The sequence below is a fragment of the Leiobunum rupestre genome, chromosome 11, assembly GCF_980474605.1.
Source record: "Leiobunum rupestre chromosome 11, qqLeiRupe1.1.hap1, whole genome shotgun sequence".
Classification (NCBI taxonomy): Eukaryota; Metazoa; Arthropoda; class Arachnida; order Opiliones; family Sclerosomatidae; genus Leiobunum; species Leiobunum rupestre.
The window spans coordinates 44,809,453-44,827,320 of NC_143394.1; the positions used below are offsets into that span (position 1 = coordinate 44,809,453).

The window sequence follows — 17,868 nt, forward strand, 5'->3', positions numbered from 1 at the left end:
TGGTAGGCTGGCGCGAATTCCAAACAGGTATTTCTCGGCTTTACCACGACGCCCGTAATATTAGATTCTTTTTCAAGTTACGCGAAATTCCAATCCCAGTTTGTTATTATATTAATTCTAAGCCCCATCTCCGGCGTTACCTAACACTTCGAGTTATAGTAGGATACGTCTACGTAGAGAGGCGCGCTGGAGTGTCTGGTTATCCCAGCTTTTTCGGCAACACTCGCGCATGCGCCAAGGTACGAGTCTGTAGTCGCTGGTGGCGGATCCTAGCGGGACAGGTGCGCGAGACTGGAGTGTTTGTTAGAGCGTAGCTAGAACCTGATCATTCGGACGTTGTAGGTCGCGCGTCGAGGCTGGGATATTCGCGACTGGCTCTCTGTGGATATTTTGTCGGATTTTTGGAGCCCTCGCCTGTGTTGACCCCCGAGAACGACGGATGTGCGAATTGGATTTTGTCTATACGAAGGTATGATTTCTTTTGCCACTGATTATTTGCAATTTGAGTGGTGCGTTTTTACCCGCGATAAATGCGGTTCATTTTTCTTTTTAAAAGAATTCGAATTTGTTTTTGCCAAAGTTTGTTAATGGTGCGATTTACGGTGTTAATTTGAAAGATGCGTTTTTAAACCTCTCCTTGGATTGGGTAAATTTAATTTAGCCGCCGTGTTTTCTATATATTTAAATATTTCACATAATTTAATTTATTTTTAAATTGTAAATCGTGAATTCTTAAGATTCGGAGTATTGTGGGCGGTTCTTAACTACAAAGAAAGTTCGGGTCTATGAGGTAAAATGTAAACTATAACGGTGAGTGATTTGGTCTACCGGCATTAAATGATAAAACGGTTATTTTCGCGAATATTTCCTTTTGCTCATTTAAAAACCATATTAAAATAAAACCTTTGTCAGATTTTATAGAAATGGATACGAATAACTTTCGTAATATATCCGCATTTAACTTTTGTTTAGGGGAAAAAAATCGTTACACTTATCTTTAAAAGTTAGTTTTACCAAACCGTCATTTATGAACCTTTTTTAGGTTTAAAAAATCGTGAGTCTATCTTTAATATAGTCTTATTTACAACGTCTTTCTAATTAAACGGGAAAAAATATTTTTAAATATTGCTAAAAAAGGGGGTTAAGTTAAATTTTAATATGGTAAATAAACTTAAGCGTAATAAACCCGGTGTTGTAAGCCTCGTTTAAAAAGTGTATAAGTAAAATGTTTAATTAGGGCTTCATCTAAAACGTGGAAACTTTCTAGATCAGGGAAATTTCATTATCCAAATCCTAAGTTAAGCGTTAATCCAAATGTATCATCTGAGGAACCCGCAAGAATTAGCCTATTCCATCTGCGAATGTAGCATCTGAGGAACCCGCGAGAATTAGCCTATTCCATCTGCGAATGTAGCATCTGAGGAACCCGCGAGAATTAGCCTATTCCATCTGCGAATGTAGCATCTGAGGAACCCGCGAGAATTAGCCTATTCCATCTGCGAATGTAGCATCTGAGGAACCCGCGAGAATTAGCCTATTCCATCTGCGAATGTAGCATCTGAGGAACCCGCGAGAATTAGCCTATTCCATCTGCGAATGTAGCATCTGAGGAACCCGCGAGAATTAGCCTATTCCATCTGCGAATGTAGCATCTGAGGAACCCGCGAGAATTAGCCTATTCCATCTGCGAATGTAGCATCTGAGGAACCCGCGAGAATTAGCCTATTCCATCTGCGAATGTAGCATCTGAGGAACCCGCGAGAATTAGCCTATTCCATCTGCGAATGTAGCATCTGAGGAACCCGCGAGAATTAGCCTATTCCATCTGCGAATGTATCATCTGAGGAACCCGCGTGAATTAGCCTTTCCATCTGCGAATGTATCGTCTGAGGAACCAGCAAGAATTAGCCTATTCCATCTGCGAATGTAGCATCTGAGGAACCCGCGAGAATTAGCCTATTCCATCTGCGAATGTATCATCCGAGGAACCCGCGATAATTAGCCTATTCCATCTGCGAATGTAGCATCTGAGGAACCCGCGAGAATTAGCCTATTGAATCTGAATACTAATAAGGAACTAGACACCGCAATTAAATATCCATAAACAGGACGAGTCAAACGGGGTTCTGCTGACTTTTCGCAATGTCCTCGGGATATTACCCTACAATCCATTGAGTTAAATCTCGGAATTTGGAAATTGTTTCGAATGAAACTGTCAATTTTCTCCGCCGTCTTATAAGATTTCGAATCGGGAGGCCTCTTCGCCCAAGGGCCGCTGAACTTGTCTTCTGAAGAGAGACGTTGATTTCCCTCGCTCTACAATGACGTTTTCTCTAATCCAAAAGACGATCTTTTCATCTAGGTTAGAGCAATTAGCAACACCTTTTTTCGTTTTATTCTTTTCCTTAATTCTTTACGAAATATAGAATGGAATTATTAGTTGTCTATATCTGCACATAGGAGCAGTCAATGACCCAAGATAAGCGATTTTGTTTAATACCGACGCAATTAGCGCGATTTAATTATATTCTGCCGACTAATTACTACCAAATTTCTAGAATTACCGTTAAAGTACGTAATTCTACGTTACGTAGCTTAGCGTTTTAATGTACGCTTATCGGGCGAATTTTTTTTAATTTTATTCAGGAAATATAAATCTTTTTTTAATTAATTTAAAAGCGTACAAGATCAAGTTTAATGTTAAGGTAGCTTTAACAGGACGTCAGCGTTGCCAGGGCGACGATATTGGTCAAATTTACGTGTTAAACCGTTTTCAGACAATGCTTATAAAGGCGGGTTAAGTAAAATCAAGTTGATTTTTAATTTTTATTGAAGTATGAAAAGTTAACATTGATTTAATCTAAGCCCAGTCTGAAAAGGGTATTAGGGTACCAATTATTAAATAATATATTTTGTCCCAATTTAATGTTAAATGTTGATCAATTCTAATAATTTAAGGGGTGGACCTAACTGCTACCCTTGTCTAATTACTACGGAACTTCGAATACTAGAAGCTATTGTAATTGCACATCGGTCTCTTGTAATTGGGCTGGTTTTGAAATTCACGCTATGATTCGATACGGGGAAGACATAGTTTCAAAGGGTTTTCGCGTTTAATTGCGGGTTTGGGGCGCAGCGTTCGATTTTCGGACGAACGCGAAGCCCGTAGTTTTAATAGGGCCCGTGCCTGCTCAATCGGAACTGGAAGCGGATCCCACTAAGCCGTATAACGCTCCTGAACCTGTCCACAAAACAGCTTTCAACGCGTGTGTTTCTCCGAAATTCGTTGAAGCATAGATTACGACGAGCAATTTCTTTCAATTTCCGTCATTTCCGTATCGCCAGAAATTTTATACTCCGCTATTTTTTTATCGCTAGTTTCGATGTGATATTTTTTTGCTACCTTACTGGAAGGAATACCTGATGTTTCGATGCGAGTTAATGCGAGGAGACTTTACCCTTTTTCTAATATCTCCCAGCAGTTTAGTGGTGACTGTTTGTTTTCGTAGCTAGTTGGCCTTTCTGGTTTTCTACAGATCGGCATGGTTCATAGCTCGTGCCAGGTCCGTTTTGGATACGGCCAATATGACCGAAAGAGTTTTATTCCTTTAGCATAGCGTGTTAAGCTCAATTTTACGCCTTGATTGAGGTTAGGTCACTCGCAAAAATAGTACTTAAATATTCGAATTTCACTAAAAATACACACCACCAACTTTGTTCAAATATACACCAATTTTATTCAAATAAACAATATTAAGTACGATAAACCGCAAATTTTATTCAAGTAGACAATTTTTATCAAATAGACACCAATTTTATTCAAATAAACAATATTAAGTACGATAAACCGCAAATTTTATTCAAGTAGACAATTTTTTATCAAATAGACAACAATTTTATTATTAGACACCAATATTATTCAAAAACCATAATTGGTCCGACTAAACACAAATTTCTACGAATAAGCACCAATTTCGTTCATTAGACAATATTTTTCGAATAAACATCAATTTTGTTCAAATATAATAAACGTATTTGTATTTAGACAAATTATAGTCAAAAAGCTACGAATTTCGGCCAAATAAAGTCTCTTAACCAGGAAAATAAACAAAATTGTTGATGAATTAGCAACAAACAGACAAAACGTTCAATAAAAGTTTAAAACCTTGATCAAATAACGAAATGCTTTATTAAACAAACAGTAGCAAAATCATTACCATAAAAATCACAAATTAAACAAACAGTAGCAAAATCATTACCATAAAAGTCACAAATTAAACAAACAGTAGCAAAATCATTACCATAAAAGTCACAAATTAAACAAATTAAACAAACAGTAGCAAAATCATTAACATAAAAGTCACAAATTTAATTAAAAATGTAACTAACAATCATTTTCAAATGGCGTTATTGTCTGTTATTGTATCGTGATTTCCGGCGGTTTGACAATGGGTATCGCGTAACTAGGTTAGGTATCGGACTGCAAATTATACAACTATTAGATAATGTATAATCAATTGGGGGGCCTTATTCTATCTTCCAGTTTCGTTTGGGGGGAGACGTTCATCGTAGAGGTAAACTCTGAAGCGAAAACGGTTTGATCCGGCGTTGAAAAGAAAAATTTTCGAAAATGACTTTCAAGAATGCGTGTCTAATTGTGTCTATTAGAGTAGAAACGTTATATTAATCTTGTCGCAAAAATGTTATTTTATGACGAGATTCGGACGGTGAAACAGGACTTAAACGTATATTGCAATATTTCGACCGTGACAGAAAATGAAAATATTATAATTTTTCTTATCCCATTTCTTATTTGTGGGAAAGTTGCTGCTGTTATTTGTTTACCATTTTGGAGCGACAGTGAGTTTTGATTTTTATCCAATCCCAAATTATATATTTTTTCAGTATAGATCATCCTTGTAAAAATGGAACACTTTTTTGGTACGAAATTTGCATAGTGTTCTTAGGGTATTTAAAATTTTATTTAATGCCGACAAAATCCAAGAGGCTTCGCTTTTATTAATTAATTAAATTAATTGCATAATTTCTATTTAATTAAATTATCGAAATATATTTAACATTTATTCAAACATATCAGATTGAAGTCGATTTTTGTCTTTAGCTATTTCAGTAGAAGTTTCGTGATTCTGCCATTTTAAGTAGGGCAAACAATTATCCAGATTTAGTTTCAATTTAGCCATACGTACGCTAGCCCATTTAATAAAATGAGTCGCGTATTTTCGGCCATGCGTTGAAAATAACTAAAAAGCACGTTCCAACCTTCAAAAAGTCAGGGGCCTCCGATGACACGCCATTCGTACAAACTTCAAAAGTCACGACTTTTCTCTCCCCCAAAGCTGGTGTATCATACTTGGCGTATAAAACCAAAAGAACATGAACTTTGACATTAACGCGAAGATACTATAAATATCGTTACACGCCGGCGTTTGGGTAATCGAGTGATAGCACATTTTTGCACTCTTATTTAAGATTCACATAATGTAGTGAAAGCCTCTTCATTATAAAATAATTTCTTATTATGTTAGGCGTAATGTTCTTATAAAATATTTTAATGGATGTAACGTCCACACTATTAAAATATAACAATAATAATAAAATAATCAGTAGGAAAAATTATCACCGAACTGATTTTCTGAGCTGGTGCGCAATCTAGGTTTAGTTATCACCACAGAGACCCCTAGTGTTTAAAAATGACCCAGGCGAACTACTACCACTAACGATAACATGGTACTCAGTTCGAGTGCTAGTCCAAGTCGGAGCTTGGCGAGTATGTCAGTGTCGAAAATAGGTTTTGTCAGGAAATTAGCATTAAAACAATAGGAAGTGTCATACTTACGGTTATTATGTTATTTATGCTAATACCCGAGGCCCAATTTATACTCATTTTACAAGTACTTTCGCCATAAAAGCGCATGCCTTTTCCAAATTTTACTTTGTTGATAACGGCAACAACGTAACGATACAATCGTATAACTGAAAAGGAAAATCTTATAGGGTGAACGGCTCTCCCCTATAGAGCTATCTCTGGGGAGATTCCATTTAATACGCGAAGCGTTTATACCTATCTCCATAAACAATTAACATTCGGGGAAATTTAATTAACGTTATTAATGAACTGCGAGAAAAGAGTCCGTACGTTTTTAACGAGCGGAATGGTTAAGCAATCAATTGAAGCTATAGTGGGCGAGATTTATATACTTTCATTTATAAATACGAACCATTAAATCCTACGTATAAAAATGGGGTCATTAATAATTTCGGATGAATTCGACCTTAGGCCACTTGAAAGAGGATCACCGGGTTTGTGTGACGCGTATTTAGATCTAAGGCTATACTTTCTTATTATAGAAAAGTTGCGGTAATGGTTCTTCGAGCTCGTGAGATGGGCCCGACGGTTGAAATATTTTCGCATAAAGGAAAGTACTGTTCTAATGGCCTTTCCGCGTGTATATTCTTCTCGGGTCAACTCTCGATAGAATTTTCCCAACCTCGGTCTACTCTAGGCCTTTACAAATAACGCTTACGACTCGAATATCTCGTACGGGGTCAGGGTATACGTCTAGATTCTCTTGAGGGGGGGGGGGCGTCATTTTCTCAGGGTGTACCGGCGCAACGTCCATTGTCCGTTCACCGTGGTTTAGCCGGGAGTCGCGAATGTTGAAGTTGTGTGGGAAATATTCCGTTTCGGACGATTGCTTGGCTTAAATTATCCCGTCGCTGGCGCATTATTTTCGCGCTTCGAAGGCGGTTCTGATTATCGCGCCATTAATAAAACAACTTTGGCACAGAAAAATAAATAAAGCAAAAACGCACCACCTAATTCGAATCTTCTTTTAGAGTTCCAAGGACTCGTTAGAATATGTTTCTTACGTAGAATGTTTATTGCGTAGATATTGCGAGGGAGCAGGTTTGGAACGAAAGTTTTGCCTCGTCGATTAATTGGAGGATCGAGGGTAAATTTGTAAAAAGAGATTGGCTCATCATCGCCCCGTTTGTAACAAACGCGGGACCCCCACCTGTTTCGAAGAGCAGCGAACGAGAATTAGAACGAGCGTGGTGACGACTGGCGCTCGGAATGCCAAAGACTGGCGTCCTGGTCTCGACCAGGAAGATTGTTGGACCGGTTTGTCTAGCGGCGTTGGCCTCGGTTCGCGCCTAACCAACGGTTCGGGCATTTTTTGAAAGGAACCTATTTCACCGTCCTACAAAGATAAAAAGTACTCCAGACTCATTACTTCGACGAGCCGGCAAAACCAGTTGATTTTTACTCTTTGCCGTTGTTGGTCTCTGGTGGTTTTTTACTGTGAAAACGCGTGGAACGAACGGTTACTACAGGATACACCCAAGGATTTAAATTTGTTCTAAACCGCTTGTTTTGGTTATGCGTCAGTCGGTGAGGTTCTGAATCGCGATCTCTCCTTCGCTGACTGTTTCGGAAAGCGTTCGACAAGAGCCTCGCGAAGATGGCTTTTCGCGCCGGAAAACGCAAGGACGTCAAAAAGCAGTCGTACTACGTCTGGTTTCTGGGTGCCAAAGAGAGTAAAGGCCTTCGTGGCGAGGAATTCATTCGCCCAGTTCTGCACTATCTCCAGGACAAGGAGAAAGAGTTGGAGCCCATGAAGGTGACCCTGCAGGTCAGCAATAAGGGCATGAAGATTATCCAGAACGTTCCCCGCAAAAATAATAAAGGAAAAACGGAGCAGATCAAGCACTTTATCCCGCACCACGCTGTCACGTGCGTCCTCCAAGAGTCGAAACCGGACGACGACATTGTCTGCGGCATTCTGCTGATTTACAACCCGCTGACCAAATGCCCCGTCCACGTGCACGCCTATCGGTGTGACTCGGTCGAAACGGCCACGACATTGCGAACGCAACTGCAAATCCTAATCGATAGACCCGAGAACCAGAAGAAATTCCGGGAAATCGAGAATCGTCTAGCTGCCAAAGGACTCCTGCCCTCGAGGCGTTTGAACTCGGATGGTCGTAGTACTCGCACGGATGACAGCGATCGCACCGAGGACTCGTTCGGCTCTGACAGGGACGCTCCGATCAGCCCTCGCCGTGAGAACATCGCCAGTCTCTATGACTCGTTGGCGGCGGAACTCCGAGAACGCTTGACCAACAAGAACAGTTGTCCGATTCTACTGCCACCCAAGGATTACGACACGGTCAGCAGGCGAAGGGGCAAACTGGAAGACATTGACATCCGCAGGAGCACTAACCTAAACATCGTCGGCCTCAACCCGGTTCCTAAAGTAGTGTCGAGCAAACTGGACAAAACGCGAGAGTCGGGCTCTAGCGGAAAAAGCAGCGGGATCGGTTCGGACGAGGCGCTCAGTTCGGCCATCCAGGAAGTGTCCTCCCATCCTGATTTTGAGAGCAAAGAAATTGATCCCGACACCAGTTCCGACGAGGAAGACTGGCCCGCGTCCGAGCCGTTACCCGTGGACGACGAGGTCGTGCCATCGGAATGGCGAAAGGCGCCTCCAATAGGTAGTCCGGTACGATACCGATCATCATCGCCCAATAGCTACAGCCACCACGCTCCTCCTCCGATCCATCCGGTCAGCTACAATTCCAGGGACGAACGGGATGGCTACGTGCCCAACAGGTTCGTCCGATCGGGGGGCAGTCCACCGGTACAGGATTTCCGTCAACTGTCCCTGAAGAAGAACAGCGTGGATCGTGACCCCGAACCACGATCGTTCGATTACCGACACGGCACTACCGAGCACAGAGTGCCCGTCTCCACTCCACCCAAAGGGTATCGGGAGGAGAATTTCGAGCGGGAACGAGAGCCCGAGGTGGTGTATCGCCGCCGGAGTAACCCTCTGGAGAAGAAGAATTACAGAGAAAGTCGGCCCGTTTCCTACCCAGGGCCTCAGCGCGACGCGGAACAGCCCTCTTCGCCGCCGACCTTCCAGTTCGGATACCCACCCAAGGAAAGGTACTACGAACCCCGCCAGGAGCCCAGATCCTTCAACCACAATTACCTTCGACAACACGAGAGCAGGACCACTGACAGACCCCGACCCGAGACCGTCCACCACGCCTACGACAGTTTGCCCTACAATTCCTACGACCGGTACGGCGAGCCCGTCTCCGATCGACAACCGCCCCCTCAACAACCCAAAAGCGGTTTCGCCTCGACCCCGAATGGTCACCACCTCGAAAGGCACCCCGCTAGACGAGCGGAGCCTGTCAAAGAGAGGCCTAACTACGTCGAAGAGCGCCGGAAATCCGGTTATTTTGACCTACCCGTGGACAGTCGCGATTACCGACATAGCTTCGCCGAACCCTACCATCGACGACTGCAGTTAGGTGCCCAATACTAAAGCCAACCACGATTGACCGGAAAGTTCGGTTGAAATTGCGTAGACTTTAACCCTCTTAGTAAGATGAACTGTACGGTCTTTTTAAACGCGCGAATGTATACCATGTAAATATTTTATTGACAATCGGCTAAAGTAACGCGAGACAACAAACTTTTCTAAATATTTTGATGTAAATTTCGTTCAAATGTGCCACTATTAATTCGCGCTTGCGTGTTTTAGGAGAAACCTTTAAATAATAATAAAAAATAATCCGAATATGGCGCTCAATACTTATTCGGAATTTATAAAAACAAATACGAACAATTTCCCGATTCCGCAATTATTATAGTCAAATAATGAACAAAATCAAAAAATATCCTAGAGTGCCTAAAAACATTTTTTATCCAAGAATTAAAAAAAAAACTTGTTTTTTTAGATAATTTTTTGAATTAAAAAAATTGTATATCTATCGGAATTGTTTATATAAAAAAATTCTAGAAATTGAACCGTTTTTTCATTCTTTATAATTTAGTATGGAACGCAACAAATTTTTCATTGTAGGAGAAAAACTAGTCTCTAAGCCGAACTTGTTTTAATTCTAGCTCAATCGACTTTTGGTCGCTGTTGCGCGAAATAGACTTTTCGCCGATATTAATCAGCTTTCAGAACTCGTGGAAAAAATTGTATTCGTTTTCAACTATCCCTTTAGATGCGGGAGATTGTTTCTTCATTTTTTTACGAATTTTCCATGTTTTTTCTTAGGGCGCTGTACTTGTTATATTGAGGTCATTTTCTCGGAGATCGAAACGAGGTAGCGCCTTTCATTTAGGTCTCCCTTCGCAAGCCATCGAATAATACATTCCGTAGCGCCAGAGAAACCAGTCCTGTCCCTGTAAACCAGTTAGTCGCTTCTCGCTCCTTCAATCTGTTTTGCATACGTTAGCGAAAGAATTTCCACTTTTTCGAGAGTTGTTTTGTTGTCACGCGGGGCGTGTTACAATGATAAGAATAACTTTAACTTTTTTTGGTCACTAAAAAATCGTATGGGTTCGTGTAGAAATACATTTAAAGGGTCACATTGGCGTTTTGAAAATATTGGTAAGAATATAGTAGCCAATCATATTCTGGGATTTTTCCAGCCTTTTAAGTAACGGTATTTTTCACGCGGATTCCGTGTAAAAAATATTTTAGAAACTTTAATTTACACAATCTGGCAGAGGCAGTTTAATAAAATAACTTTCTTCAATCAACGTTAATCAAGCCGACGGGCTGATCTCATAAATATAATGGGTTCGTTTACCTTCACCCTTGAAGATATTAAAATTAGAAAAATTACCTTCAAAATAAATTTGGAAAGCAATCAAATGATCAGATAAATGTCTCATAATTTTCCTCGTAATTATAGTGGAATCCCGCATCCCATTTGGTATTTTTTGATAAGAAAAATTGCTGATTTTTGTGGCCCGAGGGTAAGGGAGTTTTAAGCCTTAAAAGTCATACATTCTCGCGTACTTCGTACAATCTCAAATCTTAATCTTTTAATCCAATTTTGAAGGCTCGATTTGATGTATAGAAATGGGTTAATTTTCCCCTCGGTAAACTCTAACTAGGTCTTCCCTGTAGCGACGCTATTGTTTTTATCTAATTTTTGAAAATTATTCGATTGAAAAATTTAATTCGATTTTTCTATTTTTTTCGTCGTTTTATTTTGTATTTTAAAAATCAAATCTTCTTCTCTTATCTCTTTGTCCTCAAAAACAGGCGCTCGTTCGTCTGTATTTTACCCCTCTGAGAAAATTTATTACGCGGTTGAATATAAACAAGGAAAAGTAATAAATATACAACCATTTTTAATACATACTTGGTCCATGTTTTATAAATTGGGACGCGACTGAAATCGTTTAAATTTGTATACGTTTTCTACCTTTTATATTTTGTTGACCTTGTTAAGGATATTTTTAATTTCAAACGAAAATTTCACGCTTGAGGCTTCGGAGGTGATATTTAATTTCAATTACGTTTATTTCGTATATTATACAATTTTAATTGGTGATGTATAAAAATGTATGTAAATTTGGAAAAAATTATCATTGATCTGAAATATTTTCGGTCGGGCTGTAAAAGGGTTGCCAATTCAACCGGTAACCAACCAAATAAGCCAAATTCAATCCGACTTGTAAAATAGATTTTGCTTTTCAATTTCACCATGCTTTCACGGAAGAGACAAGCCTTTGCACACGTGTTCGTCCTGGTCGAAGTAAATGATAAATTTTATATGATATAAAGGTAAAATTTATCTTTTTTAAACTTTTATAAAACTTTTACCGCCTAAAATGTGATCTTATTTTCGGCACCGCTTCAAAACCTAGAGACAAGGACTAAATAAAACCTAGCTTTCCATTCTACGCTTTCATTTCTATTACTCCTTGGGGACTCGCTGATCTTCTTTTATTGAGAATCACTAAAAACTTTCCTTTATTTTAAATTCTTATGTTGATTTAAATTACGTTTATTTTGTATATTATACAATTTGAATTGGTGATGCATAACAACCGTAAGTGATATTTGATAACATCCATTCATTCCACGCTAAGATACCCGAAACTACAGCATTATCAACTTTTTACCTTCAGTTCCCGCAAACGCTTAGCTTGAAATTGGCCGTAAGCTGCTTAAGGTAGGACAAAAGTATTCACCTATCACTAACCCGGTGCATTAAACGGACCATAAGTAACATAATAGCAATAAATGTGTAAATTAGGAAAAAGTATGACCGAACTAATTTTCAGATCTATTGCGAAATCAAGGTTTAGTTCTCAGCGCAGAACCCCCAGGTGTAGTGTCTAAATATGCCGAATTCAAAATATACTATTTCCAAGGTCGATATCTTAGTACTCAGTACGAGTACAAGTCCAAGTCAGTGTCGAAAAAAGGTTTGATAAGGAAATTAGAATTAAAACTATAGTGTCACACTTATTGTTGTTATGTTACTTATGAACTGATACTTTAATTAGATATCTTCTCAAAACTTAACGAACCGTTCTCGATCGTTAAGATTATACCTTTTATATACGCGATATAAAAGTAATCGTTTTTGTATGAAAAAAACTGTAATTTTATTACAGCATTTGCGAGAAGAGAATGTGTATTTTTACTGGAGAAACTCGAAGTTTTATGACATTCCAAATTCTGTTAAAAGCAAATCAAATAAAAGCCCGCGGTAATATTTTCGGAATGCTGTCTATCAGGGTTTTTTTTCCATAACCATAATCTGTTCCTATATATCTATGGCATTCCAACTGGAAAAAAATATTACGATCCCTTATATTTTTCTCTTCAAATAACCATACTCAAGCGTGTTATTAAATAGCGTAGGTTATTTAGTCTTCTATGTACGATATATAGAAAATCGGCTTTTGATTTCGGCGCAGAATGGAAAAGAGAAAGCATTGATCGGGCAGCGAACTTGCCTTCGCGGCTCCGCGGTTACCCGCGAATTTAGTTCAAATTCAAACGCGCGTCGACCGTACCCCCGGGGACGCCTTTGATTTAAGCGTTTGATGATCCGTATATATAGGACCATTGTAAGAAACCTGTATTTCTCTCCGGACTTCAAATTTCGTTCGAGACGTATTTTCTATTTTCTTTAAATTGTATTTTTTTCGGGGTTCTGCTTCGAACGGGGTGGGTGGATGCAGTCACGAAATTCTACTGATAATTATTATTATTTTTTTCGCTTTTGAGATTCGATTTATGGGCAGTTTGTTAACTTCTCTTATTAAACGGCTTAGATAAAGTCGATATCGTGTTTGGACCTCTCCCAGTTTTTGGGTAATGATTTTATTTAATCTATGAGATTTATTTACAAATAGGGCTATACTATAATAAAACTTCGCGGGTTTTACGGCAATTTCAAAATATTTTTTTTTATTTTAAAAAGCGGGTATGTTAGAGACTTCAAAAGTAATGGTCTTAACCGCCAAGATCATGGACCTTGGGTACAATTACTAAAAAATACTATTTTCAAAAGGTTCCCCGTGATTTTGAAATTGTGGTCTGGTATATCATGATAAACTTTAGAAAGTTTCGAACAAAATTGTGTTATTTAATCTCCATCAATTTCAATTAGAAAATAATTAACATAATCCATTTAAATCTTTAATTGATTGATTTATTTAAAAACACTATAAGAGGATAATATTTGGGATACACATCCACACACTAATGCTCCCAAGCTCTTTGAAAGGTTATCATAATTAATATATTTACGTTTGCTAAATTGCTAAAAGAAAAATATTAGTTTATTAAAGTGCTTTTAATACTTCTAAGCATGAATGTGTTTCCAATAATTTTACACAATAATGTGTTTCCAATATTCTTACACGAGAATGTGTTTCCAATATTTTTTACACAAGAATGTGTTTCCAATATATTTACACAAGAATGTGTTTCCAATATTTTTTACACGAGAATGTGTTTCCAATATTCTTACACAAGAATGTGTTTCCAATATTTTTACACGAGAATGTGTTTCCAATATTTTTACACGAGAATGTGTTTCCAATATTCTTACACGAGAATGTGTTTCCAATATTTTTACACTAGAATGTGTTTCCAATATATGTACACAAGAATGTGTTTCCAATATTTTTTACACGAGAATGTGTTTCCAATATTTTTACACGAGAATGTGTTTCCAATATTTTTACACGAGAATGTGTTTCCAATATTCTTACACGAGAATGTGTTTCCAATATTTTTTACACAAGAATGTGTTTCCAATATTCTTACACAAGAATGTGTTTCCAATATTTTTACACGAGAATGTGTTTCCAATATTTTTACACGAGAATGTGTTTCCAATATTTTTACACGAGAATGTGTTTCCAATATTCTTACACGAGAATATGTTTCCAATATTTTTTACACGAGAATGTGTTTCCAATATTTTTACACGAGAATGTGTTTCCAATTTTTTTACACAAGAATGTGTTTCCAATATTCTTACACAAGAATTTGCTTCCAATATTTTTACACAAGAATGTATTTCCAATATTTTTACACGAGAATGTGTTTCCAATATTTTTACACAAGAATGTGTTTCCAATATTCTTACACGACAATATGTTTCCAATATTTTTTACACGAGAATGTGTTTCCAATATTTTTACACAAGAATGTGTTTCCAATATTCTTACACAAGAATTTGCTTCCAATATTTTTACACAAGAATGTGTTTCCAATATTCTTACACAAGAATTTGCTTCCAATATTTTTACACAAGAATGTGTTTCCAATATTCTTACACGAGAATATGTTTCCAATATTCTTACACGAGAATATGTTTCCAATATTTTTTACACGAGAATGTGTTTCCAATATTTTTACACAAGAATGTGTTTCCAATATTTTTACACGAGAGTGTGTTTCCAATATTCTTACACAAGAATGTGTTTCCGTATTTCCAAAATTTCAAAACACGAATTATTTTTCAATATTTCTAAACAATAATAAATTTCCAATACTTCTAAACAACAATAAATTTCCAATACTTCTAAACAACAATAAATTTCCAATACTTCTAAACAAGAATAAATTTCCAATACTTCTAAACAATAATGTATTATGAGGTAGTATAAATCTCGAGGTAAAATGGTTTTTGATAAACGCTTTTCAGGTCTGTAAAATGCGGTAAAATAAGCGAATAATCTAACGTATGGTATAATAGAAGAAATGGTACGAAGCGAAGTAAGTTCCTGTTTACGTCCAGGTACTAATTTGAAATGGAATGTCTCACCCAAAGTCGTTAAGGACAGATTTAAAAAATAGCGGTTCTTTTATCACTTCGTTTTTCTCTGTTTCCGTCTATGGACTCAGAAGTGGGTTATGGGGGATAACGAAAGAAATCTGCTTACTAAAGGACCCGCTGCGTGTGTGTACGCGGAGATAGTGGCTGCGAATTGGCACGAGGGGTTTTGGAAGAACACCCACTGCCGCAAGTTCCCGCTTTTCGCGCATTCCTTCCACAAGGATACCAGCCACGGCATTTCCTACGATCTCTTCTCGGATATATTCCATACACGGTTGAATAGTAGTTGAGGCCCACGCTGAGAGTTCTAGGTGTCGCGCCTATCCTGCCGTGCGAAGCACAAAAGCATTAACGACCAAATTTTCGATTTACAGATTTTGGTTTTATTTCTCCTTATTTTATACGGTAAATTCAATTTTGAACTAATTTTCGAATTTAAAATTTTTGTTCCTTGAGAAATGACTTGTTGCAAAACGCATTATTTTAGGTTTTTGCATTATTTTCAAACCAAAAACGCATTAATGTGTTTATTTTCTTTAAAAATCAAATCAAAACGCATTTTAATACATGGTTTTAATGATATTTCTGAAATATCGTTTGGCCTGTAAATTGTTCAGTATCAGAATATAATTTGAGTTGAAAAATCCAAGTCTACGATATAAACTTGAAAGAAGTAAGTTGGGGTATCTTAAGGCAAAGAAAGTTTGAATTTCGCGGGTTTTCTCCATATTTGGGTTTTGGTCGTTAATGCTTTTGTGCTTTGCACGGCAGTATCTCCCTCCTCAACCTCACCTTTCTCTGGCCATTTTCTCCACCAACTCTCAAGATAGGCTCCCACTAGTTTGTCGTAACGTTTGGGTCCAGACTTCCACCAGACATTCTTGGCGTTACGAAGCGAAAAGCTTATGGAAGGCGGGAGATAGACGTTACGGAGAGACGGTGGGAGACTATAGTTCTGGTGCCCCCTCGTTTCGCCTGTTGTTTTTGAAAGGATCGAAGCCATTCTCTTCTTTCTTGGTGGGGTACCTGTTAGTTACTTCCGCCGTTTTCGTTTTCATCTTATTTTTCTTTTTTTATTTGCTTATACAGAAAAAAAATACCGAGAAGAACTAAAAACGTTACATTTTCTTAAAGGGAATGTGAACGTATTCGTATTTTTTTGTAGATCAATGAATTTCTACCACCACGTTTGATAGAAGCGCTAGATTAGCGCTAGTTACGTTAAAAACAAGCCGTAACGCGTTTTAGTAGACCATTTTTCGATTTAGTGCATAATCCCTTTAAAGAAATTTTTGTAATTTGTGGTGCTGTTTCGTTCAATGAAGTTCATTACGTTAATTTGCGTAAAATAATTTAAATGTAATTTTATTAAATACTTTTGTTTTAGCGCGCTTTTTAGCAGAGCATTTTTCGATTTAGTGCATGTTCGAGTTAAAGAATTTTTTTGTAATTTGTGATGCTGTTTCGTTCAATGAAGTTCATTACGTTAATTTGCGTAAAATAATTTAAATGGGATTTTATTAAATACTTTTAATAAGCTACGATTGCTGAACTTGTTTTTACGTACCTCATTCGTCACAATACACGTAGAAGTTCAGTTCAGTTTATGCTTAAAAACGGGGTGCCTCATGTCCAGGGCTCTTCTTAGTGAAACGTCATCGATACGTCACCCGTGACGCAGAACATCAAAATAAGAAGGCTCAATGTTACTTTATAGAAAGGCCTTTTTTAAATATTTTAACACATTTATATAATTCTAATCTAAAACTAAAATTTCAAGCCAAAGCGATAACATTTGGAAAAATTAGAGGGCTTGGTTCGAAACGCGCCCGTTGCAATCGCCAAAATTTGTTATAAAGTCGTAAATTAAAATAATTATTTTTAATTTAATCTATAAATACAGAAAGTGGTCATTTTGAAGCCTTGTGGGTTTGAAAATTTCCGTTAAAGGGTTTTGGAGGGTTTGAATTTGTGGATTTCTTTTTAAGAACCTTGGGGGTTTATAATCAAACCCTTTTTTCTAACTGTGTATAGTATAAAGCTACGTCTAGACTCAGCTTCAAGTTTCCCCGTACATGTTTTCGAGGGGTGGCTTAACTAGACTAATAGTATATAGTATTTAGAAAAGTTATTTAGAGAAATTGATGGCGCAATAATTAAACTATAACAAACGTTAATTATAAATCTTTATGTATGGGAGAAGGGTTCATTTGCATATAAGAACATAGAAATAGATCATAGTTACTTCTTTAACTATTAAACAGGGACATTCAAATATGGTTTAGAAGTAAGATTTTACATTTACATCATGAGGCTGATTAATAATCACGGTAAATTTTAATCCATAAGGATTTGCATGGTTCATTGGTTTGACGGTAAAATCGCAACCATTGAAAACCACCTCGAGGCTTAGAAAGAAAATGTTTAATTTTAATGGCCTAGATGAATACTAATTATCTTCTCATTTTATTTTATCGACAAAATAAAACTAATTTCAAATAACGTATTCGATAAAAAATATATAATTTTCAATAATATATAATTAGGTATCCCTGATGATTAAATAAAAATACGCAAACATGTAGAATGAACCAGCGTCTATTTTAAAACGGAAATAGCTTTATTATTTTGGTTGCGCTTCAAAAAACAGAGTAAAAACGAGAAAAGAAGGGGTAAGAAATAACCGTCCCTCCCCCGGCTGAACGAAAAGACTCCATCCAA

The 17,868-nt window shown here is 37.5% G+C and overlaps 1 protein-coding gene across 1 annotated transcript; it reads left to right on the forward strand.

Moving 5' to 3' along the window:
* The first annotated feature begins 346 nt into the window (after positions 1–346).
* LOC149922981 (uncharacterized) lies at positions 347–9,714 on the forward strand. Its single transcript, XM_090163788.1, has 2 exons — positions 347–469; positions 6,912–9,714. Exon 2 carries the CDS (start codon positions 7,485–7,487, stop codon positions 9,357–9,359), a length of 1,875 nt encoding a protein of 624 aa, XP_090019914.1. The 5' UTR covers positions 347–469; positions 6,912–7,484; the 3' UTR covers positions 9,360–9,714.
* Positions 9,715–17,868: the final 8,154 nt, after the last annotated feature.